General features: G+C 38.6%; 1 protein-coding gene across 1 annotated transcript in view; it reads left to right on the top strand.

Annotated features, from left to right (window-relative positions):
- The first annotated feature begins 869 nt into the window (after positions 1-869).
- plch1 (phospholipase C, eta 1) overlaps positions 870-27,847 on the top strand; it is a 92,480-nt gene continuing 65,502 nt past the window's right edge. The window contains exons 1-3 of the mRNA XM_016240485.1: positions 870-1,492; positions 18,579-18,748; positions 25,787-25,915. Coding sequence (XP_016095971.1) covers positions 1,324-1,492; positions 18,579-18,748; positions 25,787-25,915 — 468 coding nt within the window. The 5' untranslated portion in view covers positions 870-1,323. The remainder of the gene's footprint in view (positions 1,493-18,578; positions 18,749-25,786; positions 25,916-27,847) is intronic.

Genomic DNA, 27,847 nt, shown 5'->3' with positions numbered 1-27,847 from the left:
TAAGAAAAATATCCATATTCAAAATTTAATAATGTTACAGTTTTCATAATGTAGAGAGTGCATTTCAGGAAACTAACTGAGGTCAAATAAACCCAACGTGTCATTGTCTTGATTACGTGCAATAATTCTGACAAAATGTAAAAAATAAAATTTTCAAATTAATTATCACAATTATAATTTTGGAGCAAAATAATTGTGATTATCAGTTTCACCATTATCATGTAGCCCCATAGTGTTATAATATTATTCTTGTCAAATAACCCTTTTTTTATTCATATGCAAATAAAACCAGCAAGTTGTAATACTATGGAGAGCAGAGCACCCAGATTTACTTGTAAAAATATTGTCTATTTAATCTTTCCCCTTTTCTAACCTCAAAAGAGTCTTTGGAGTCAAGAGAGTTTAAATGCCACATTACGGGCCTTCTGCCTGCTGCGTCTGAGATGGACGTCTTCCTGCATCTGACCAGCGGTCAGGACACATAGGTCAAAAACCAGTGCCACGGACTAATACAATTTCATATGTGGATGAATTAATTTTCACTCTAGCATGTGCAGCTCCTAAGACCGAGAGAAAACGAGGACACCGAGAACTTGAAGATCTGAAGACGTCAGAGAAATCCATTCATATTGCAAATTGTGAGGCTAAATGATTTATAGTGGATGTTCAGCTGATATCATGAGGAGTGGAGGGGTTTTCAATAAATTAGTGACTTCCCTTCCAGTTCCACTCGTGCTTCATAAGCACAAAATTCACGGGATTGGACCGCAGAGAGATCCACCCACACTTGGAATTTAAATCCCCCCTCTTAGGTTTTTCAAAGAGCTCACTTTAGATGTTTTTTTTTTAAACTCTTTCTTGACCCACATTGGCTTCTTTAAACTTTATAATGGTTTTTATGCACACTGTGTGCAACGTGTACTTTTGAAAACAAAAAGACAGATTTTTGGGGGATTACACTCGTGTACTCGTGTTATGTCATACCATTAATATTATCTGCTTTCTCTTCCATCTCCATTACTTATGCTGCTCACTTTGACCCTCTAGGACAAAAACACATCTGTTCAAAGCCCCACCATCATGCACATTTTCCCCACAACAATACATTAGCTATTCTGTGTAAATCCCTGCTCGGTACTGCTTTCTACTGTCACAAAGGTTCAAAGGCTCCGTGTGAATAGCTGGCGGGATAGAAGATAGATGACCAAAGAGAGGGTGGAGTGAGGGGTTCTGGATAAAGAAGTGGGCGTTAGATGTGGACACTCAGAGAGAGATTACGGTTCTCAGTCTCAAGGGAAGGAAGCAAGAGAGAGTTCTTCAGGAATGACACTCAGTTTCGAGCGGTCACCTTTGTGTATTGATGGCATGAGACCCTTCTTCCTGGCATCAGAGCGCTCGGCCATGGTCAACGTAGCGTCTCTTTTGGCCCGTAGGTTCTACCATGTTGGAGGCAGCGTGGCGGTGCCACAAAAGTGTCGTTTGGCATATATAGGTGAGACGTTTCTTGTAAGAGTAAATGTGTGTGGGGGAATGCACATGTATTGGTTATCAGCTGATATATATTTTTATTAAATTTTTTGTACCAGTCGTTATTGGATATTTAATTTGTTTATGCTAATTTCCCCTGCTTTTACAATTAGGCTACCTTTGCCATTATCTAACATTTACATTTACATTTATTCATTTGGCAGATGCTTTTATCCAAAGCGACTTACATTGAGGAATTGAGTGACGTACGTTGAGGAATACAACAAGCGATTTACCATAAGGTGGCAATAAACTCGAGAAGTGCCTGTACGTAATACAGGTTATCTAAAAAAAAACAAAAAACTAATACAGTATTGTCACTGTTAAATTGAATATCATTTTCATTATTATAATAGTGATTGATTATTTCATTTAGACAGAATGTAAATATACACACTACCGTTCAAATGATTGGAGTCAGTTTTTATTTTTTTTAAGAAATCTCTCATGCTTACGAAAGCTTTATTTATTTAATATAAAAAAAATACAGCAAGTATTTATAAATGCAAATTAAACCGTTATATTGTTAACTGTAATAAGAATTTGTTTTAGTGTCACATGATCTTGAAATCATGCTGATTTGGTGTTCAAGTAAAATGTCTTATCAATGTTGCATTACTTAATATTTTTGTGGAAACTGTGATACATTTTCTGGATTTTTAATAATAATAATCATAATAGTAAATAATAATAAAAATAATAATAGTAAAACAAAAAATTATATATATATATAAATTACATATACTAATCTGCTTATTTTCAGCATTATCTGTATTTGTGTTTATGTGTGTACTGCTCAGCCAGAGATACATGATGCAGAACTCAAAGTCAATTAGTCTTATTGCTCTTTATTGTTTCATGGCTTTCCAGCTGTCAGTTGGGCTGAAAGCACTAACCTCCTACTCCCTGCTCTGAGTCCTAACATTAGCTTGTATGTTCATTAGACTGACATTTGTGAGCTTGCGTTTTTACCACTACATTGCATCAGAAATGAGAGTCAATTGGTAAAGAGCAAAAATGATGCTCTGCCTATTATCACCTCTCAGAAACAGTGGAAGACATCTACTCAGGGATTCAGAGCCCAAGAGAGGAAGTGAGAATGATGGCATGTGCATAACATGTTTTTTTCCCCCTGCCTGGTATTCTACCCAGAATGAGTGTCTGTTTTATGGAACAGATGGCTTGAAATGCAGCGTTCTCCTACAAATGTAAACATAAGCCAGTGTTTCGGCTATTTAAGATCAAGAAAAGGTCTGTGCTATGAAAAGGTGCACAGCTTTTTTTTTAGAAACACCAAAGTATTTAAATGCTGCATTTGTTCCTGCATTTTGGATGAGTGCCTATTCCTGTCTGTCCTGTTTGAGTTTGAGTTAATTAAGCAAGAGCAAAATGAGTTGGATTTTGATGCATGGGATGAGATGAAATTGAAGTGCTGGTAAGAATGGGAGCAAATCTATTATCAGATATTTGATTCTGAACAATGAGAGCACAGCGTTTGCACAGCTACATTGTTGGGTATTTATAGCGCAGACTGTGCACATACACCGTTTAATCTGCTTTATTGGTGTGTGTGACATGTTCCACATCCAGATCCTCTTCCTCACAGCGCTCTGAGGCACTGTGAACGCTATGGCAGTGCTGCTAAAGCATCTCGCTGACTTGGCTGTGGCTCAGATCTGCCCTGTGGAGGGAGTCTTTTATCCTCTTCTGGTGGAAAGAGGCAATATGTGGTTATTGCTTTGGTTATAATCTAACCTGATCTCATGATGATCTTGGTGGTGATCAAGATAACAGTGCTTATGATTAGAGGCTGGCTGTTATGATTTTTTCAATAGCTGATACTGATGCTGGTAACTAGACAGCTGGTTGACTGATGGCTGTTGTAATGCTTATATATGTTACAGTTGCATGGTGTTAAATGAGATGTACACAAAATTAAAACACTTTTTTTTTTTACTCCCTAAAAAATGAAAAAGAAAAGAAAACTGAAAAGGTTTTAACGTACTGTATGTAACATAATTTAGAAAATCATCATTTAGCAAATTTCAGGACCTTAACCAGCTGACTCTTCAGCACAGTTCAGCAGTTCAGCCTGTGTGATGTGATGTTAATGCATTGATGCATGTGATTCATTAAATATGTTGACATTATAACTGTTTAATTTTATAATGTATCCATTTATCAATACAGAAGGGGCCTATAATAAAAGTCAGCCATTAACACTCTTATGGTGAAATACAACTATGTAGCTCAACAAGTATAAAGTACTGTATTTCTGAAGAAGCATTAATGAGAAGACTGTCATACTTCCGCAGCAAAAAACATCTTTGTACATATGTCAGGAACGTGTGAGGATTGATCGATTGACTGATTCAAAATTATTGAAGAGGCATTAAATTAATTGCATTTATTGTGTGCTTTTATACAGCAAATGCATGCAAATGAATTGAGCAACCCATAAACATAAAAATACAATAATAATAATAATAATTATTATTATTGAAATGTAATATAATTAAAATAATTATACAAATTGTGAACTGATATTGAATTATTGAATCTATTGACAGCCTGTCACAAGTGTGTTTGGTAACAGGGGCAGTGTTTGCGTGTGGCAGAGTATGGCAGTTGCCATACACTAGCATTCAGAGTTCAGACAAAACATCATGATGATGCTTGTTAAAGATAATCCAAATATTTTTAGGAGAACAGACCTGAACATTGCTAGTTCGACATTCCTAATAGTGACAATTCACGATGAGCACTGATAACAGCGACTTTGCAACAATTTTTTTTACCTGTGTTTTGGTCATTAAAATGTTTCTTTATTATTATTATTTTAACAACATAGAAATCATAAGATTGTACAAAATCATATACAGTACATGTATGCATTATTGCAAAAGTAATTCTTAATAACTTTCTGTGTTGAGTGTGTGTGGTCGCAGTATATTGCATCAATTTATCGTATTTTTGATTAGCACCCAACACTGCCCACTTATGCCATAAAAACTTCACAGAGAAGGCAAGACATTTGTTTTTATATTTAATGCTGTTCACTGTAAATTTTATTTAACACTAAAACCGCCAGATGTCGCTGTATACCTAAAATCGCCAGCGGGTAAATTTTACCCACACACATGACAGCTGTATTTATATGGCTAAAGAAAATATTATTTCACTGTATTATGTCACTGTCTTCACAAAGAAGTGTCTAGAGTCTTGAAATGATTATGTCTGGTCATCAACTATATTTTTATCCTGTTGTTTTATGTTCAAGACTTTTTAATGTAGCCTACGCTAAATCCATAACGGTCAGTAGCCTAAGCTAAAAAAAAAAAAAAGCCTGCACTGACAACAGAAATTAGAAGGTAGCAGCCTAAATATTTGGGTGGTGTAATATTATAATACAATGTCATTAATCAATATATTAAGGTAACCCATGCTATTTAAATTACTAAAATAGCTTATAGACAATAATGAGCAATAATAATTCACCACACTGCATAGGATGATGTGATGACAAATTCAAGCGCACAGCTTCACCTAAATATTTATTAATTTGTTTAGTTATATAATTTATAATTTGAATAAGAGAACAACAACAATAAACTTTGGGTAATCAAAAAAAAGGAGTTAATACTATTAACTAATAGAGGAGCAAGATTAACTAAGCAGTAAGTAACAAGCTCATGATTTAATTAGTTCACAATTATGAGCACTGTTTCGAAATTTGAAAACATTTGAAAAACAGCCACGGGTAAAATTTACCCCATGGCAGTTCTAGTGTTAATAGTGCATCATGCACTTTGTTTAGGTATAATGTGGGTTTACTATTCAGGAATGTTGTTGTATGTATGGCCACAGGGAATTATGCCATATCAAATGCACAACGATGAAGGTGAAGTTCCAACAAACTTTAATAATCCACAAGGCAGAATCCACAATTATTTTGCAATTATTTTTAAGACCCGACACTGAACTCAAACTGAACAGAACTAGTGAAAATAACGACACACACACACACACACACACACCCTACACCAACCCTACACCTAACACTACCCCTTACAGGTAACTTTGTGCGTTTTTACTTTCTCCAAAAAACTCACTCTTTATGATTTATAAGTGTTTTGAAAAGTGGGGACATGGGGTAATGTCCTCATAAGTCACCTTCTCCTTGTAATACCTATGCCCAGGGTGCGAACTACAGGGGAGCTCGGCTCCCCTTAATAAGACATGGGCTCCCCTGAAAACGTGATTTGTGAAATTTTGGGGGGTCTCAAAAAATATTGACAATGTGTTATTTTGACGTGCAATTTCAGTTTTGTGTAATGTGATCATCGTGGATTATTATGTGTAAAATTGCAAAAACATCATTCATTCATGCATGACGGCGATTTAAACCTAATTCACTTCAATAAAGATAACTATACATGCTATTCTTGTCATGAACATCAAGGTGTGGGGGCCCTGCGGTGCAAATTCCACTCATGTTTAGTACATGTTAACTCAAAGATTCGTAGAAAAAATATAAACGCTGGACTCTGCGGTCTCTGTGCGCGCACACACGCACCTGAACATAATGATGAAATCAAATAAATAACCATGACAACTAAAGGAGCGGGGAAACAGTGCAAAACACCAACAGAGTCCATGAGGGTGTGACACAGTCCTGTCTGACTCCTATTATTTAAACCCATAATTATTTTTAAGAACTGTAAATGTATATCCAGAGCCAGTGCTGCAGGACAGAGCAGTTTGCTGAACCTGTGCACAGGTGTTTGACTGCATAATGCATGTCTCATCCTCTGTTTTGTGTTCCTGCTCTGATGGATCTGAACACGCAGTGCTTTGTGATTTAGGCATCACAGAGCCTGAGCCTCTACGACCCAATTATTCACTGTTTGATATCTCCCTGTACTTCTCACCAGGCTGCTTTGATCTGCTCTCTCGTCTTCAATCGATACCTATAAGGACACACACTCTCTCTTTCTTATTTACACTTTCTTTGTCTTCCCCCTCCTGTCATCTTTATCTTTCCAGGGTCAAAAGCAGGTAAAAGCAGTGACGCTACAGTTCTATAAATTACATTTTGCTCTGCTTTTATTTTTTAAATTTTCTCAGCTGGCCTCTGAATTGAGCTTCTGTTTTCCTCTCTGGCTACTCTGTGATGCTCTGCTAAGCTACAGTCCTGCCTAAATCCATCTGTCCCACAGAACAAATATAGGACTATAAGTATGTTCTCTGCCAATAGCTTTGATTAAACAATCAGGTGGACTGCATCGAGAAATGGGGCATGAATAATTGAGCTAGAGATAAATCTGTTCTTACTTTTTACGCTTTTAAAGTCAACAAAAAGAGGGGTTTGCAACCCATTGGTGGGGCTGCTGGCTGCGACTCGGGCTCGTTGGCTGCACGTGTTCATGCTTGATGTAGTTTGGTTGGCTTTTTCATTGGTGTGATAGTGAGGCTAATTGGTAGGGTCTTCTTTTAAACATGTATTTTTTAATTTTTTCCTCTTAAATGTTGTCGTGTTGTATTGTATTGTGTTGAGTTACAGTATGTTGTTTATTATTGTAGCTTTGGATCCAAGACAGTTTTCCCGAAAGGACAATAAAGTAACTCAGTCATTCACTCATTCTACAGAATGAATCAGACCTGAATATACGTTTGCAGTTTTGTCCCTGACACTTTTGAAACTTTAACAAACTTGGTGTTGTTAGCCAAAAAAGTCATTTCAGAAGTGGAGAAAATAATTCACTTTTTTGAAAGACTGCTGGTTATGTGCACTGATGAATTGCACACAATAAGACCAACAACATACATTAAGAAAGTAAATAGGGTTCATTTTGATTCCATGTTCTAAAATAAAAAAGATGGATATAATAAAGATAAAAATAACTCTGTAACACTATATTTTAAGGATCAATTCTCACTATTAACTAGTTGCTTATTAGCATGCATATTACTAGCATATTGGCCGTTTATTAGTACTTATTAGCCACATATTAACGCATTATTCTGAATGACCATATTCTGCATCCCTTAATACTACCCCATACCTAAACTTAACAACTATCTATTAACTATTAATAAGAAGCAAATTGTCAGGGTTTTGCCCTGCCACTGGTTGTCTTGTGTTTTGTTTCTTGTGTCTATGTTGTCTTGTCAGCACATGGCCTAGTTGATTGTTTTTCTCAGCCATGTGCTTCTTTAGCCCCTCCTCCTGGTTTCCTCATTACCACACCCTCTTGTTAGCCCTCATTGAGTCCTTGTTAGTGTAATTCCTCCCTATTTATAGTGCCCCTTGCCCTATTGTCTTTGCTGGTTCGTGGTCATTCTTTCCCCCACTGTGTTTGTCTCTGTCTGTGGATGTGGCTGATTATGTGTTCCTGTCTCCCTGTCTGTTTGATCTTGTGATCTAGTCTTCTATCTAGTCTTCTAATTCTATGTTCTTGTCTTGCTCCTTGTTTTTGGATTTGGTTTGTTTTTGTCTTTTTGCTTTTTTAGTGTTAATTTAGTTATCTTAGTCCTGATCTCTTGTTTTCATTTTTTTGGTTGATGTTTTAGTTATTTGTGTTGGTTATTTTTAATAATAATTTAGCTTTTTATTAGTCCTTTGTTTATTCTCTTGCCTGTCTTGGAGTAATTTGTGTTCCTATGGCGCTATGTTTTGTCTTGTTGTGGTGTTAGAGTTCCTGTCCTGACCTGTTCCTGTCCACTGGTTCCCTTGCCTGGTGTCTGGGGTGCTTCAGGGTTTATGGTCCATAAGTTCTGAGCTCAGCTCTCTGGTGCCTTGCTCTGGTCTCTCCACTGGCCTGGTCTTGCCGCCGCCTCTGCTATAGTATTCTGCCAGTTGGTGTCTGAGGCTGTCCCAGTGGCCTTCCCTAGCTATGTGTTTATTGTGTTCCTGTTGTGGTATCACCTGTGCACCTCACTACCCTTTTGTATTAATCTGTTTTGTCAATAAACCCTTGTCACTCACACTGCAATTGGGTCCTCCTTCCAGATCCCTGACACAAATTAGTAGGAGTTTGTTCAGGGAAAACTCTTAGTTAATAGTGAATATGTGTCACCTAATCTAAAGTGTTACCATTAACTCACTTCATTGTGATGTGATGTGCATGACTTTATTTAAAAGAAAAAAATTCAGTATAATAAAATGTAGCCTATATATGTACAGTGGAATTGTCTTTGTAACTCATTATTATCATGTCATGAAGTGGCAGGGGAAGTTGGTGTCCTGGAAGTGAGGGCTCTTGGCAATCCTTTTCTAAAGTATTTGCACCGCTGTCTGCAGCCTATGTTTCCTTCCCTCGAGATCTGTGCTGAGTCCCCACTGTGCAGAGCGCAGTAATCGGCCGTGAAGGTTTACTCAACATGAGACTAATTTGTTTCAAATGAGCTGGAGAGACTCATGGTAATAACAATGATAGGAGTCTAAAGAGGAGGACAAGAGACTTAGACAGAGAGAAGCAAAACAAGAGAAATGAGCGAGGGAGAGAGACCCTCATTAACTGTTTATTAGTCCTGATCACTCATTAAAATTGATCTCTTAATTTAGAGATCTAATTGATGACCTTTAGATGTAGCGAAAAGAGCAGGAACATGTGCTTGTCTATGACCTTTAACCCTCCTGGGCATTCCTTCACACCCTCCAGTTTTGCTGTTTGCAATTCCTACTTAAGTTGCATGTTATGGCATACTAAGTCAAGTGGAGAGCATGTGTCCTCTTGTGTACACAAATGTTGAGTGTCCTTGTGGAAGTTGATGTAACCTTGGTAGTGTTGTTTCTATGTTTTTAAAATTCCAATCACAATTGTTCGGTCCAGGGAATCCCATGAGTCTGTAACAAGAGCACACAGTCCTCCAGGTCCTTCAAAGCAAGTCTATATGGCAACCTGTAAGAAGCACACAAAGTTTGTATTTTGCACTTGAGTTGGTCTTTATCTGTGAGAAAAAAAAATATGTGAGTGTGGGTTGCAGAAAGCCACCAACTATTTATCCAAATTTATAGTTTTGCTTGCTTGGGGAACAGCAGCCTAGAAATGTTCTAATCCATATGTCAACATTTTACAAAAACTCTCACCAGGAGTTGGAGACTAAACTAAAAAGCAAAGAAAGATAAATACATTGTTTATATGTTGCAAAAAAACATTTGCTACAAGGCACAAAGACCTTCTTGATTTAAAGGCAATCTCAAGCTGGTGAGCTGCCTTTGGTGTCTGCTGCCTGCCTTCGAAAGGCTAAATTCACACTGCATAAACAGACACTGTCCAACGGCAATAGACATGTTTGTTGGGTTATGTTGGACCAGTGTTAACCCTGTCGGCGTTAGTCTGCACTTTTTCATCAACTGAACATGTTCAGTTAGCCTTACCCGGGTCGTGGAATGTCTGAGAAGCGACGTAGCCTAATCTAGTGATTGACGACATTGGCTGGCATCTGTTGATGCACTGTGAATTAGCCTGAAGACAGCATCCTAACCGGGATTGAACTTGAAGAGTGGCTGATTTTAAATGCTCTGTTTAGGCGACAACTCTGCAAATTTTGATGTAGTGTATATTTTAGTATCATTGAGATACTATTATAGTTTATAGATACTATTAAAGGCAGTCGTGGCCCATAATAGTATATTTTGATGCAGTGTTATTTTAATATCATTTAGATACTATTATAGTTTATAGATACCATTATAGGCAGTCATGGCCTAATGGCTAGAGTCAGACTTGTAACCCAAAGGTTGCGGGTTCGAGTCTCGGCACCAGCAGGGATTGTAGGTGGGGGGAGTGAATGACCAGCGCTCTCTTCCACCCTCAATACCATGACTGAGGTGAGACCCTTGAGCAAAGCACCGAACCCCATTAAAAATTGGCTGCCACTGCTCCGGGTGTGTGATCATGGTGTGAACAAAATAGAAAAAAATGTTGGAAAACAAAAAAAAAAGAAATTTGGAACAACATGAGTGTGAATACATTATTTTTAGGTGAACTATCCCTTTAACATCCTGTCTAGGTAGACAGCTCACTAGAGCTAGAGTCTCCATTCCCTTAGAGATTATGGTCCAGTTTTACTAAACGGCAAAATAGCGTTAGAGCGCAATTCCAAAAAAGCGCTAATGGGAGTGGAAATTTCTGTGGGTGATTTGCTGACAATGTGCAAATTATAGAACACAGACGCAGCCAGATCATTTCCATAATGACCAACACGATCTACCAAGAGCAGAGCAAATTAGCGTCTGCTTTAAGACATGCTTTTTTGGAGCGTTAAATAATGGAGCAAATACCAGTAGTTTGATAAGCGCAGACGTTAGTAAATTGCATTGTGTGGTTTATTTTAATTATCTCCTCCCATAAATTTAGCATCTGAAAGGGAAACAAATGCATATTCAATAAGGTCAGGTGCAAAAATAACTATGCCCACACCTTTTCAGCGTCTTTAGTAAATCCTGACAGTACTATTTTAATGCCAAAGGATGGTTTGCGCTGGTGCAAGCTGTTATCTGGCCCTATGTTGTAGCTTGTTGCTGCTCATGTCTGTATTGCAACATGTGCTGCAAACTTATGTTGAAACCCAGCTGAAGACATACAGAGTGACCCCGAGGGTGTCACACCCCTGTAGACTGTCCATTGTGGTTTCTCCCTCTGTGTCCTTATTTGGTTGTTCCTGTCCTCATTATCAGTTAATCACACTATTGTGCTCACCTGTCTGCCCCTCGTTATCTGCCCTATATTAGTTCCTGCCTCTTGTAGTCTAGTTTGTCGGTTATTGTGTAATGGTGTGAAATTGTTATAATTCATCAAACTTTGTTTGTTACTTTGGTTAAGAAAAACCAAGTGCAGAAAGACTGGGTAAGGGATGACCCATCGTTTCATTATGAGGGAGGGGTTGGGAGTATATATAAAATGATTGCGGAATGGAATGGATTTATTACACCGCATTTAATCGTGGTGTTTATCGAACATTATAATCACACTACTTTCTTGTACTGCATGTGTTTGTTTAGAAGAATGTGTCATGTTCTTTTGTGTTGCTGATGTGGTATAACCCTCTCTTAGGGTGGTCGGGATTTGGAGAGGTATGTGGAGGAGTTCCTAGAGCTCTCTCACCAGGTGAGCTGGTCTGATTCTGTCTGTTTTCGGCTGGGGCTGGATGATGATGTAATCGGCGGTGATCTTCCCACGTATAGCTTTCCCCTGATCGAGCTGGTTAATCAGGTCCTGTATCTAAATGGAGTTAATCTGGAGGTAGAAGAAGTTGGGAGCGATCATCATCCAGTCCCTCCCGAAAACCACCCCGCCTCACCAGCTCACCCCTCGCCCGGACCCTCCACATACCCATCCAAACGTTCCGGTTACCCATCTCATCCCAGCACCATCTCTGTCCTCAGCCCAGAAGTGCGGGCTGTTCCCCAGTTCAGCCCAGAAAGGGCTCCAGATCCCCAGTTCAGCCCAGGAATGGCTCCGAATCCCCAGTTAAGCCCAGGAAGAGCCCCAGCCCCAGAGCCCTATCCCCAGAGCACGCTCCCGTGTCGGCTCCAGCCCCTGAGCCTGCTCCCGTGTCGGCTCCAGCCCCAGAGCTCACTCCCGTGACTGCTCCAGCCCCAGAGCTCGCTCCCGTGTCGGCTCCAGCCCCAGAGCGCCCTCAAGTGCCCGCTCCTCCAGATCGCCGACCAGCGCGCCCCCCAGGATTCCTAGATTTCCCCAAGAAGATTTTGGGGGGGGGGGCATATACCCGTGGCCGAGCCAACGAAGGCCACGGAGGATCCACCATGGTCTCCCGAGTCCCCTGCTCTGCCGCGGCCTCCCGAGGTCCCTGCTCAGCCACAGCCTCCCGAGGTCCCTGATCCACCGTGGCCTCCCGAGTCCCCTGCTCCTCCGTGGCCTCCCACGTCCCCTGCTCCGCCCTGGCCTCCCCCGCCCCCTGCCCCGCCCTGCTCCGCCGTGGCCTCCCGAGGCCCCTGATCCGCCCTGGCCTCCCAAGGCCCCTGATCCACCATGGCCCCCCCGAGTATCCGGCTCCGCCATGCCCCCCCGAGTCCCCTGCTCCGCCGCGGCCTCCCGAGGTCCCTGCTCCGCCGCGGCCTCCCGAGGTCCCTGCTCCGCCGTGGCCTCACGAGTATCCTGCTCCGCCATGGCCTCCCATGTCCTCTGCTCTTCCATGGTTCCCGGATCCACCCTGGAGGCTCTCTGTGGCTCCGCCCGATTCCAGTCCTGCACCAGCCTCCAGGGCGCCCACCCCCCCTGTCTGTCACACCCCTGTGGACTGTCCATTATGGTTTCTCCCTCTGTGTCCTTATTTGGTTGTTCCTGTCCTCATTATCAGTTAATCACCCTATTGTGCTCACCTGTCTGCCCCTCGTTATCTGCCCTATATTAGTTTCTGCCTCTTGTAGTCTAGTTTGTCGGTTATTGTCTATGTGAATGTTACCCCGTGCGTGTGCTCCTATCGTGTATTCATTAAAGTGTTCTTGTATCCTGCATCCTCGTTGTCCTGCCTGTTCCCTGGCACAGCAAGATCATGACAGAGGGAGAGCAAGAACCTATGAGAGGGTTTATTTAAGAACAAACAGTGTGTTGTGGGGGAAAGGTGGAGCCACTGCTTTCATGAGAATGAAAATAAATAGTTTTCTTCCACAGTAATGCTCACTGACAGTGACTTTATGAACACTGTAAGTTTATAAGGAGAGAAAAGTATTGGGGAAGTTTTCTGTTTATGCAGACACTTCCTGGATTGAAAATGGAGTGTTATTTTATTATCTGTGAATATATATTCTGCTTTTACTGGATGCTGTTTGACACTTTTTCTCAAGAAGGTCCTCTGTTTTTACTTTTCCAGTTCTAAAACTCTGGAACAACAGAGGACTTAGTGGTGGGAAAATTAGATCCAAATATCTGGACAAGATGCCACAAAGGCAAAAGAGTGGATTAAAAGTATCTACATTAAAAAATAAAAAAACCCTTTGGAAGCCAGACTAGGCCAGGCACCAGACCAGAGAGCATGTTATTCTGTCACAGTATCTTAATGTGCTTTAGAGAGTGACCTGAGTCTTTCATAATAAGAAGGGCTTTGTTTGAAGAGGGTGTGCACTTAAGAATCTTTCTCCTTTTTTTCTATCTCTGCATCTTGTTTTTTAAGATTAACATGGAAGATATCACTTCTAGTTAGGGCACCCCACAACCACGTTGAGAGAAAGTAGAATAAAAAGGTTTTCTGCACCATTCAAAACTTTGGGGTCAGTATGAATTCCTTTCAAAAGTTAATACTTTTATTCAGCAAGCACACTTGTTAATGTTACAAAAGATTTATATTTAAAATAAATGCTGTTCTTTTGAACGTTCTATTTATCAAAGAATCCTGAAAAAAATGTATCACAGTTTCCATAAAAATACTAAGCAGCACAACTGTTTAAAAAAACAAAACAAAATCAGCATATTAGAATTATTTCTGAAAGACCATGTGACACTGAAGCCCGGAAATCTATTAAAGGAATCATATGATGCGATTTCAAGTTTTCCTTTCTCTTTGGAGTGTTACAAGCTGATTGTGCATAGATAAGATCCCTGAAGTTGCAAAGACTAAAGTCTCAAAACCAAAGAGATATTCTTTATCAAAGTAACAACTCTGCCACGCCCCCCTAAAACGGCTCGTTCTAACACGCCCCCACATATCTACCTCACTATATGAAAATATTTGCATAATGCCGCCCAAATGTGCATGCAAAGAAAGAAGGCGTGGTTTCAGTAACCGCAGTTAGTGTTGAAGCAGCCATGTCAGGGAGACGCTGTGTGTTTCTAGGCGAAAGCAAAAGCACTTTATTTGGCCTTCCGAATGTAGATGCATTTAGGAATCTTTAAGATTACTTACAACAGAACAGCAATGCATTTTATGGACGACCGTTTCGTGAACCTAGGAGAGGAGGTAATTCTGACTTTGCTATGACAATCTGGCGCTTCTGAATCAGCGACTGCAAGTATGTGTTGTTATTAGTTTAAGTATTTGCTATTGACAAATGTTCAAAGAGATGCGGAGTTTTGCGCATCACATCACAGTGGAGTTAGCTGTCTTAACCGTTGCTTGTGTACTGCAAACACATACCAGCTTCATCACTGTGTCTGTCACACGACTCTGTTCCCCTTTCAGGCTCTGTCTTTACATTTATTTTGAAAGATGAAGCTAGCGATTATGGTAAGGGGCGTTACATTTCCAACGAGTGCTTGTGGTGTTCGGCCAATCACAATGCACTGGGTCAGCTGACCAATCAGAGCAGACTGCGCTTGTCGGAAGGAGGGAATTTTGTAGAAAACTAAGCGTTTGAGAGAGGTGGGGCATATAGGACCTACAATAATATACAGTATTTGAAAAATAATGTGTTTTTTGAACATTAAAGCATGTCAACATATTCTGTTACACCAAATACACAAAATAATGATCTTTAAAAAAGCATCATATGACCCCTTTAAATTGAAAACAGGTATTACAATTTCTAATAATATTTCGCAACATTGCTGTTTTACAGTATTTGTAATCAATTAAATGCAGCCTTGGTGAGCATAGTCTTTCAAAATCAAAAAGCGTACCGGCTCCAAGCTTTTAAACGGTACAGTATTTAGGTTGCTTCAGTGATGTTAAATAGTATTTTTGACTTAATTTAGATGACGCACAATTTTTTTTCAGTGCAGATGGTCAAAACAGCCCACCAAGTTTCAGTGTTAGTGAGGACCCTCAATATGGATAGAGTCTGTATTTTAGTGTAAATCTGTGGGATTTTTCTGCCAAGCAAAGTCTTAAGAAAAGTAATAAAGGCAAGCAGTGTAAGGTATCAGTATAGTCATAATCCTCTTTATTGTCCGTTCACAGGGATAGTTCTGCAGCTCACTCATGTCCATAGCACATTCAGTGCAGAACATATTACATTCCAAAGTTTATTATTTAAGGTTAGGGGTTTGTTCAGATCTCCTGAGCAATAGTAGTAATACTTTGTGGTGTTTTGGGCAATATAAACAAGTAAACCACACCACACAGTACCTACTTCCAGTCTTCAATCTGGGTGCAAAGTGAACGTCAGTGTTTGGAGACAGAGAGAAATGAAGAGAAATGAAAAGAAACAGTCAAATGAAAAGAAAGAGGGTAGAGGGTGTTTTAGAGGGGGAATAGAAAGCATTGTCTTTCATGGCCATGTCAAATATAATTGGATTGTGGACTGTGTCCCAATCTGTGAAGTGCTGATAGTGAAAGTGGGCTGGAGGTTTGGTCGGGACAGGAAGTGGATGCTGCCACTCTTATGCTCTCATTTTGGATGAACAGATGAGTATAGGTAGAGAGGGATAATTTAGATAAATGTACAACATGATCTTTCAATGTCTGGCTTCTATAATCTGGGTCAGAATCATTGTGTTTACCCAGAGACCCATATCTAACATAGATTCTCCATAAGCATCTTATCTCAGCGACCTGCTGCCTATCCTGTGTGAATTGGAGCATAAGGAGTATTTTTTTCTTATGTATTCTCTCTCTACTGTACTCTATTTTCAGCCTTTTTATCTTTCAATTAATTTCAGAACTGTTAATTCCACTTCATCATTACAAGCCTTGAATGGCACACAGCGTCTGAGCCTGCGTCCGTTATGCTGTTGATGTGTGTGTGCATCTACATCCTGTTGACATTGTTTCTGAGAGTGAGATTAGATTTTAAACCCTATTCAGTTGTCCTGTCCATTATGTTAAACTCTGCTCCAGTTGATCTACATCCTTCCCAGTACTGCTACAAGCGTGTTCGACAATAACTGAAATAGATTGTAATGTTACGTAAGTACTGGAGTATTATGCAAATATATGGTGTTAAAAGGATCTCTGATGTTTAGAAGGTATTTTCTGAGCATCAGGAAGCTGTGTATGTACAGAGACACTCAAGATGCCTTTTTTTCGGTTGTAATTTACTCACCCTCATGTTGATCTAACATGGGGAAGGGGGTGTTGGGGGATTTTTTTCTAAATGTAAATTTTCAGTGGATAATGATTTATATTTCAATCCGTTTGTCACACAAAATTATCATATAATTGTCAGGGTTCCGGGTAGAGGGATGAGGCGAGGACTCAGTACTGCAGAAGAATGGGCTTTTTATTAAAATAAAATAAACCAAACAACAGAAACTACCCCGTGGGGGAAAAACAGGCTGGCAAGGCAAGGCAAGGCAAGGCAAGGCAGGATCTGGACACGACACATCCAGGGATAGACGATGACGAACTGACGCACGACTGCAAACACAAGGAGAATAAATGGAGAGCAAATGAGGAGGGTAATGAGGGACCACATGTGGGGCAAATTAACTAATAATCAGGTAACAAGATGGGAGGGGTCAAGACAATTGACATGAGCACATGGCACACCGAATCAAAGACAAAAAGCCATGTGCTCACACAAAACAAAACACAAGCACATGGCCAGCAAAACAAATCACAAGCCATGTGCTAGAACAAGAGACACGAACACGCAGCTAATGAGAAAACTCATAAGCCGCGTGTTCACACAAGACAACAAGACAAGCACGCGGCTGAACACAAACCGCGTGCTTCACAAAACACAACACACGTGGACAGAAGAGCGCACGGCCGAGCGAACTCGAGACCACACGCTCCCACAACAGACAGAACATGGAGCGCGAGTGTCCGGACCCCGACACGAAACCGAAACTCAAGACATGAGTGCCGGGATCTGAACACCACGCTCCAACATGAAACAGTACACGCAGACGAGAGCGCACGGCTCGAGCACACTCGAAGCCGCACGCTCACATGAAAACAATGACATGACGCGAGTGTCAGGGCTCTGTCACAAAACTATGAATTACACTAGACCGAAGTGACAGAACCCTGACAATAATGTAATATATCAATAATGTAATATATCAGATGTAAAATACATGCATTAAAATACACATTAATTTTATTTTACTTTTGAGTCATTTTGCTATGTGCTTTTGTAATATTTTGATAATAGTTTTGTAAATTATTTTAATTTCTTTTCATCTAATATATATATATATATATATATATATATATATATATATAATTTTTTAATTTTTTAATTTATGTTGTGTTTTCCTTTTGGTGTGAACCGAAAAATTAAGTTGCTCTTTGGAAACAGTGTATTAATTTCATTTGTCTCCTGTATAGATCACTTGTCGATATCACATTCCATTTTTCGCTTTATATCATCCGAGAGCTTCTTCTTCCCACCACCCCCTCAGGCCACCCCGCTTCGATCGTGTCAGATGGAGAACATACATGTGCTTCACGTACAAAACAGCGTTATCTGCTCGATTTCACATTTTCAATTCTCCTTGGTGACTTCACCCTGAAATCCCACTGACAGCATAAAGTAGTGCTTGAGAGTATTGTGAATGTTTCATCATCTACTCTGATGGAGTAGATGAGCTGGGTGTCAGGGTGCAAACTGATTTTGAAGGAAAAGCAACCATGCCGCATACACACATGCACATGTTCTCCTCTTGAGCTTGTCTTTGCAGCTCTGTTTTGCAGTGAGCCAGACTCAGCAGCGGCAGAAGTTTTATTTAGAGACCTTCAGATCTGTCAGCCGATTGGTCCCAGTGGCCCTTTAGGACAGGGAGTTGCCATCTCACTCAGTCAAGAAGATGAACTGGGTTGCAGGCAGCCTCTGCTGTGTTGCATGATTTTGGCTTTTGTTGGACTTCTAGCAGGCCTCTCCAAATTTTCAAACTTAGTTTTTTTTTTTGCTTTGGCTGTAATTGTGCAAACCCTGACAGTTATCTAATTTTGTCATATCCCTCTACTCAGTGTGCTCCATAACTGCTCTACACGTGTCACAATTAAAATGACGCCCATCGTCACACTATCTAAAAATATCCATAGTGCTGTTATCAGCCAATTTATAGCCTCCATCCGTCAACTGTTACTTATTTGTAGTGACAGAATCCATTTTTATGCCATTTTACATTTTCACCTCGCTGTTTAAGTGTGCGTCAGCCCACTCAATGTTTATGCATGTGTTTATTTTGTACTCACAGTTGAGCGATGCATGAGTGTGATGCAGTCGGGGACCCAGATGGTGAAGCTGAAGAACGGTTCTAAAGGTCTGGTCCGGCTCTTCTATTTGGATGAACATCGTTCCTGTATCCGCTGGAGACCGTCTCGCAAGAGTGAGAAAGCCAAGAGTAAGTCAAACACAGAGATGTATGTAAACATAACAATATAAACAGCTGAAAGATTTTGTTTAATATATGTAAATGATGACGCAGTTTTGTTAGTTAACTAAAAACTGAAATTATATAAAAAAAAAAAATCTTTTTAAATTTTTGTTAATTGAAATAAAGCTGAAATAAAACAAAATATAAATATAAGAAATGTTGTCGTAACATCTAACTGAAAAAGGTTAAGTTGAAATGCTAACATTACTAAAACTATAAGACTGAAATAAAAAAAGAACTAAATCGAAATTAAAAAAGCACTAAAATTAAAACTATAAATTATAAAATAACACTGGCATGTGCAGTCATCTGAAAATAAACCTTGACAGAGTGATCAGGGATTTTATTTAGGGATGGGTATCATTTTAATTTCATCAATTCTGATTCCGATTCCGATTCTGCTTATCGATTCAGATTCTTTTCGATTCCCAGTTTAGATTCCAATGTGATTAAATAATGATATCAAATATTTATCCTGTGTCTCTTTTTTGCAAACCATTTATTGGAGCTGAATACCATGAACAAACATCAACAGGCTACATAAAAACTGGACTCTTTAAGAGCTGTTTCTGTGCAAAATAGAACTGCATGAATCTGGATTTTTTTTTTGCCCCCCAATGGAAGTTGTGGTTCTCTCATGATTTTGAAGAAAAAACATTAGACAACTAAACACTCAAGATGTACTTGTTCCATTACTGGATGAATCAGCGTTCTTGAACGAATCTCTTGTATGATTCAAAGACAAATACATTTTACAGCCCCTTTTCGCCACCTACTGGTGTACCAATGTAATCGTTACACCATGAAAATAAACCTTCATTTGAAGTATCAAATTACTTTCAAAAGGTGATTTAATCTATTTTAATCGCTACCGTACACATCGTACACACAGTTTATATCTGAACTATAAACTTTTATCCCAGTACTTCTGTGATTTGAATGTTTGTAACACAGAAATAATGATACTGTGTGGCTGAAAAGACTGTGAAGCTGTTTCATGCATGATAGATGACAGCTGCTCTCTTTAGGACATTGGCTGCGCGAATGCAGATTGAAATGTTCAAATCACACTGGTGTGATCGTACGCTGCACGAATGAACCAAGTGATCACCATACTGATCGCACACGTCAAAGGTTGAGGAATGAAACAGACGAATCATTGTAATTTAGGAATAGAATCACGTTGGCGTTTGAATAGTGTTCGCGATATTTAACAAGCTATTAAATTAAAGTGCTTTGTCATGTTGGTGGTGACACTTCTCTTGCAAAATGTTTATCTATCACAAATATTATACTTAGCTTTTTTGGCTTCTGATCGCAAATTGGTCCGCACCGGTCCTCACCGATGAAGAAAAAAAGAGCATAGGAATCGATAGGCAGAATCGAAATTGTATCCAATTCCTGACTTTAAGTATCCGATTCTGGAATCGGAATCGATTTTCAATTCTCAACCCTAATTTGATCTAATTTAACTTTAATTTAACTACTTACTAAATAAATAAATGAACATATTTTGAAATATTGATTTCAGTTAAAATGATCTTATATGAGGATAAGAAAATGGAGTGAAATGAGAAAGAGGAAGCTAGCACAGTTATTTAAGAAAAAAAGTCAATTAAACACTTTAAATAGCAATCATTAAAAAAATAGCAGATGCACCACAGAATAGCAGAAGTCTGAGTTTCTTTCTATATGTTTTATGAATTTATGGATATTGCAGAAAATACTGTATGGAACAAGATGCACATAAAATGTCCAAAAATAAATGTACTAAATAAATTTCATAGTTGTGCATCAAAGTCATATGACCAGGCCTCAAAAATTCAGAAGGTTTCCTTTCCTCTTTTGCTCTAGTACCCCCCCCCCCTCATTTCCAGTCTGTTTTTGTGATATTCCGATGTTTTTTTTCTTTACTTGTATTAAATTCCCTATTAATGGAAACAGCTAGTGACAAATCAGAGTCAGAAACAATCTGCTTTCAATGTGTTCCACATCTGTGGTTTACTGATCTCTTTCTCTGTCACTTTCTTGATGTCTTTTTCTTTTTTGCTCGCTCTCCCTTTCTCTCTTTCTCTTTTCCTCTCCCTCTTTATAATCTCTGTATAATTACTTGCTCCCTTCTGCTTCCCCATCAAAGCAGCCCATGTAGATTCTGATATGTTGAGTGTCAGAGCGCAGCTCTCCTCTCTTACATAATGGCTGTGTATGAATCACAGGCCAGGGGCTTCCAGAAACACAATACTCTGCTTGTTTGGGTGAAGTGAATTCTGCATAAGCGCTCCTTTTTTCCCTGGAAGAACGTTCTGTTAGTGTGCTGGAAATAAATCCTGTTCGCTCCTCTCCATATTCACTTTAGGCTTTTGTTAACAGAGCTGATCTGACCTAGCCCAGATGGGTGGATTATTACACACTATGGTTAAAAAAAAAGCTCAAGTGCTATTGTCCCCTCACCCCTTTCTCCCCACCTTCTCTGGTAACACTTTACTTGAAGGGGTGTGCATAAGACTGACATGACACCTTCATAATCATGACATGACACATGTCATGAATATGAAGGAGGTTTTATGCATGTTTATGACAACTGTCATTAAGTGTCATTCGCTCAGTTTTGTCATTTTTAATGCAAATATGACATTATTTGACCTAACCCTAACCTAACCCTACCCCTACCCTTACCCCTAACCATAGCCCATAACAAAGACATCTCAAATAATGTCATCTTTGCATAAAAAATTACATAACTGAGCGAATGACACTTAATGACAGTTGTCATAAACATGCATAAAAAAACCTGTGATTACATGATTATGTAGGTGTCATGTCATCTGTTACGGGGCTGACGAGACGTGAGACGTGCGGATCCATATGCAAGCTTTATTGGAACGAAGACAGAGACGTGGTCATGAAACAGGCATGGGTCAGATGAGGGCAAACAGGTATATGGTGGGCAAAACACAAGAATAGTCCTAGGGCTAGAGCAGGTCGACGATAGAGTAGCTCATTCAGAAATAAAAACAATTCTGACATTTTATATTCTGCTCATGTCATTCCAAACCTGCATGCTGATATTATTTTTTTCAGTGAAACACAAAAAGACATTTTTCAGTCTTCATACTGAAATCTAAAAGGATATTAGAACCAAAAATGACAATTATGTTATCATTTACTCACCCTGATGTCATTCAAAGACTGTATGACTTTCTTTTTTTCCCCTGTGGAACATAAAATAAGTTTTTATTATTATAATTATTTATTATATTTATTGCTATGTAAATCACCTACCTGTATTATTATTATTGTTATTATTATTATTATTATTATAAAAATTGCACATAGTTCCTCACACAAAACTATCATATGGCTTTGAAGGACTTCAAAAAGCGCACACAATTCATATAGACTACTTTTATAGTGGTTTGTTTTTGTCACTGCCTTCGTTGTATGTAAAAGAGCAGCTTTGACATTCAGAATTCAATAGAACAGAACATAATTTTTATTTTTGGCTGAACTAATCATTTAATGGAGGGATTGAGGAGAAGTAGAATCAATTTTTGGATAAATAGATGGAAGCAGAGAGGGAAGGAAAGATTTGTGATCGATTTTGACTGATTGATTTAGACCGATTTACAAAAGAGAGAGATGTACAAAGAGGGAGATAGTGTGAGCTCTTTGAGTCAGTCTGCCTGTGAGCAGTTCACTGCTTCAGGGAGACTTCCTCTGCAGGGAGTTCTTACAGAAGCACAGCCTCACATGAAAGGACCGGCCTTAGAGGAAGAGGATATAAAAAGCCAGAGCTGCTCATCCTCTCCTCCCTTATGTTTATGTCTGTTATTCTCATTAAAGAGGCGTGAGTCATCAGGAGGCAGTCATTATAATCCTCCATAACAGTAGAAACACAGCATATGGCCGCTGGTAATTTCACTTATGCTTTCAATCTAGACGCCAGTTCAACTGTGACCCGTTTTATTGTTTGCATAAAGAGATTCCAGTGCCCTTTGTTTTAAGAACACAATCTTGGAGGAACCAGACGAGCAGAAGAGAGCAACCCTAAAGTCTTTTTAGACTTTAAACTGTCTTCAGATTGAGGATGGTGTGAGACTTGCTGGACTATAAGATGGCCAACTCATGCACAAACACAGGTCACAGTTATCGTTGTCCTCCAAATTTTCACAGGCGTAATCCAAATTGACGTGATTTGCCGCAGTGATCAACAACTTAGTTTGGCTTGGTTTGTATGGAAGTAAAATACTGACAAAAGTCTTCGAAACAAAAAAGCATGTTAGATTGCACTGTGAAAATTGCACTTAGATTGCACTTTGCAGTGAAAAAATAATGCCTTGCTTTAACAGGGCTTGCATTTTTAGGGGCTGGAATTTAACATTGTTGTTCATTTAAGCTGTCAATATTTCAATTCAAAATGTTTCACACACATTTTCATGATTAAAAATTCAATAATTTATATTCACCTTAATATTCGACAGGCAATTTTAAGTCCATTTTATTTCACTTTACAAATTCACTTCTTTATATAAAGATCAGTGATTACAACTCAGCGTCACACAAGTCATGATATAAAGTTAAGGAAACTAAGCAACCGAAATGAATATCTTAGATGTAATGTTAGTTCTGTATTATAATTATATATATATATTATAGCATTATAATCTCCTTTGGTTGAGAAATCTGCTTACATGTGGCTACACGTGGAAACGAGTAACAGCGAAGATGCTGAATTAAATGCAAACACAGCTTTTGAGTCTTAATCAGCTTTTCCGCATATACATACTGGCCCTGATAATCATAATTTACCGCTTGCTCCATTTATGCAAATCAGTTTCTGTGAATGAATGGCTTGCTCTACTTGTTGCTTTGGTCTTGCGCCACCTGCTGGTGTGCGACTAACAGCAGATGCAGATCATGCATCGGTACTCTACTGCTATTCCTGCAGCTCCCAGATGTGCAATGCTGAATTTTGTGAATTTGAACCACTGAATCAGTGGAAGCGAATTTGTAAAGTGAAATAAAATGGACTGAAAATTGCCTGCTGAGTATTATACATCATATTTTAAACAGATTGAATATTTCTGAAGTGAACTCTGGAAGGTGAATATGAATGATTGAATTTTTAATTATGAAAATATGTGTGAAATGTTTTGAATTGAAATATTGACAGCTTAAATAAACAACGATGTTAAATTGCAGCCCCTAAAAATGCAAGCCCTGAAAAAACAAGGCATAATAATGCAAGCACTGTTAATGCAATGCATTATTTTTTCAGTTAGTGTAAGTCAACATGCTTTTTTGTTTCAAAGACATTTGTCATTATTTTACCTCCATAGGTTTGAAAGTGACTTGTGAGCAGTGCTTCATACATTGCTATACTATTGAATGTAGGCAATTAACCTTTTTGCCTGCAACATTTTGTTAATGTGAAATGTCCGCACCTTGAGACCGTAAGTCTGGGGATTGATACTCATTTCCGAATTTAATTAGATTACAGTTCGCAAATCCTGATTTTGATTCAGTTATTAAAACTGAAGTTTAAAATAATCTGCAAATTGCATTTCTTCAGTAACTTACTAGATTCATTAACCGCTCTGATCACTCTGAGTCTGTTCAGTCAGTGAAGAATATCATCAGAGTGATTCAAACTAACTCATGAGTCTTTTTGAGTGATTCTTTTTTGAGTGAAAAGTCACTTGTTACATTGTTTGCTCTGTATGCTTTTGATTAAGTACAACGAATGAAAATGCTTTGTTTGTTTGTTTGTGAATCTGACTTCCTTGTATGTTACTGTGTGCAGCTCATGAGAACATTATTATGTGACATTATTTTGTGGTACATATCTTTCCACATTCATTTCAGGCTGCAAACCTGTAAAATATGCCTGTAAAAGCAGGAAACACTGTCACAGTGTAAAAGATAGATCTTGAAATTTTGAAAATCGATATTTTTAGCGTGCCCTAAAAACAGCCAGATATTTCTAGCACACACAGGAACACAGGCATAGAAATTTACCCACTCACACCCGCTGTACAAGACATGCTTAATAGATCAAAGAAAACGGATTAACATTACATGACATGTAATATAACACAGATATTCTGCTTCGTACAGCTCTGGTTAAATGTTAATACCCCTCTGATTAGCCTTACCAATCGCGCCACTGTTACCAGAATTGACCACTATATTTGGATGACTTTCAAAGTCTGTCCCTTGTCTGCAGACCCTTCCAAGTATTCTCTGTTTTCTTTTCAGTCACAGAAGTGCTGCCTCTTTCCTGCCTGTAATTACATCCATCACAGGTTTTCTGCCAACTGTCATACTTCATAAAACCAGACTTCCCTTCTTCCACAGTATAGATGATCTACAGTATTTCATGAAAATTCATTCAAATTTATCAGAATTACATATAGTATTACATAAAGAAAAGTATTATCCACACATAAATATCTTGAATATCATGCATTTGCCCTCTAATTGGATTGAGATCCAGCTCTTTGTTTTCAACATCTCATAACTCGGGACCTATTCACTTTATGAGACAAATAAAGCAGCCCAATCGCACTCAACAAATGGGCTGACACATTAAAACAGAGCTTTGCTTATTTCAACTGTCAGGATGGCCATTTTTCATGAAAAATCAATGAAAATGCACACTTGCACTCACAAGAAACCTTGCGTGTCCTTACTGTGTGTTTGTCAGCTATGAGATTCTCTTAGTTGTGCATTAGAGCTAATTGTGTTACAGCTCTGAGAAGAGAGAAGGATGAGCTCATCCACTCCTGATGTGCACAGGCAGAAAAGTAATATAGAATATAATGTTCCTAATTAGGTTTCTTTTAAAGAGACAGGCCACCCAGAAATGAAAAGCATACAAAACTTTCATTTTGTGATGAACTTTTTCTGTTTGCACTGTGTTGCCATCCTGAAAACCATTTGTCACACATGTCACAGTGTAACTTGATTCTGTGGCTTCATTGTCCAGCTTTTTCCCTGGTGGTCTTTTCTCTTAACCTTGCTGTAAGTGGATGAAGCAGACCTTCGAGGAGGCTGATAAGAATGGAGATGGTCTTCTGAACATTGAAGAGATCTACCAGCTTTTACACAAGTTGAACGTCAACTTGCCTCGCAGGAAAGTCAAACAGATGTTCCAGGTATGTGGGGAAGACTGGAAAAGTGGAAGCCTTAAAGGGACAGGACAGCCAAAAATGAGACGTTTTCATTTAGTCATCAGATGTATGTGACTTTCTTTCTTCAGATGAATGCAAATTAAGATTTTTAGTGATATAATCCCTCTCTGTGAGTTCATATAAACACAATTTGTAGTTCACGGGAGAAGTGAGCTTACGTTTATGCCAAATGTAAACTCGACCCTATAGTAAAACCATGAGAGAGTCGAGAGTGATGGTTTACAGTTAAAAAAGTTTAAAATTTTAGTATTTTTCTTGCACAGACCTATCGTTTCACTTCTGAAGACATTGATTCATGCACTGGTAGTTGTATGGATAACCATCATGATGGGTGCATGTACTTCTTGTAGCTTCACTATTTGGGAACCTATAAACTTGCATTGTATAAGCTCACTGAGATGGATAATTTTTTCTAAATTTCTTGGTTTATGTTCATCTAAGAAAAGAAAGGCATGAGGATGAGTGAATTTTTGGAGATAATTTTTGGGATGAGAGATTTTTTTGGGGGGATGAACTGTCCTTTTAATGTAAATGGTGTCTGATATGTTGATAAGTCTCGTGAAATTCAGTCAGTATTTCCCTTGCTTTGTAGAAAGTGTGATTTAATCAGGCTCAGGCTGTTCCCTCAAGGCAAGGTACAAATTATAATTTTAACATCTCATTGTTTTCTTTGTACTATTTGTTGAGTAGAGCTGTGCTAACACCATTGTGTTCTATATTGCACCTTATGATTAAGGTCTTGAAAGTTGTATCTCCGATTTTGCTTCAGTTAACTTAATTTCTGTGAAAGTAGTGTTAATTTTGTCAGCTGTTTTCATTTTAGTCTTAGTACCGGGCTAAAATGTCCTTGTTAGTTTTTATCATATTTAGTCAGCCTTATCCTATTTAGTTTTAGGCGACTAAAAGTCTCAAGATTTTAGTCTAGTTTTAGTCCAAGTAAATCTAAAGTATTTTAGTCTAGTTTTAGTCGAAGAAAACCTGAAGTATTTTAGTCTAGTTTTAATCAATGAAAACGTGACATTTTAGCAATACGATTATTATTAATTAACCGTACAGCAGTATTAATTTTGGCAGCCATTTTTTATTTAGTCTTAGTCTTACTCAAATGTACATTTTAGTTATCATATTTAGACAAACTTGTCCTGTTTTTGTTTATTCAATGAAATGTATGAGCATTTTAGTCAGGTTTTTTTAGTCAATGAAATATTAGTCACATTTTCGTCATTCTGTATAATGGTTAAACTGATCAAAAAAATCTATTTTTTCTCAAAATTATTATTGTAATGATTGTTGTCATTTGAGAAATGTACTTGCACTTTCTCCTGTAATCACAAATCAATAGAATGTGGACACATAGCCTACATGTTGTATTTTACCTCATCTAGTGTACTGATTTATTATAGACTTTTTATTATATAAATCAACACCAAAGACTTATGCAATCTCTCTGTCTACATTATGAAAGCAGCTAAAACAAACGAAAAATATTATAACAGAGAAAGTCCTAGTAATTCCACTAATTCCATAATTGCAATAGTCTATTTCTCTATTAAAACAATAACGATTGAGTAAGTGTATTTATTCAGCTATCACAATCGCAAACAATATAGTGAGATCTCATGACAGAACACTGATCGGCTGAATGACGCTTTCATTTAGATCGCTAAACTCCAGCTTGTTTGTTTTTCAGATCATCTGGTGATCATCGCATGGTTGCCAGATTGCTTAAAATAAGCAAAACACACCAGGCAGAAAATGCATCAATTTAACAGCGAAGCTCTGATTCGGGGATTAGAACTCTTGATATCTGGCAACCGCACTCATGAGAGCTCGCGTAGTAGAGGCGTGTAGAGCAGTCTGCAATAACATTTTGTCTCCTTTTTTGACGAAAATAAA

Source organism: Sinocyclocheilus grahami, unplaced genomic scaffold (genome assembly GCF_001515645.1).
Source record: "Sinocyclocheilus grahami isolate Dianchi unplaced genomic scaffold, SAMN03320097.WGS_v1.1 scaffold591.1, whole genome shotgun sequence".
Classification (NCBI taxonomy): Eukaryota; Metazoa; Chordata; class Actinopteri; order Cypriniformes; family Cyprinidae; genus Sinocyclocheilus; species Sinocyclocheilus grahami.
Note: the sequence above shows the minus strand (reverse complement) of the source record. Positions and strands in the feature narration are given on the sequence as shown.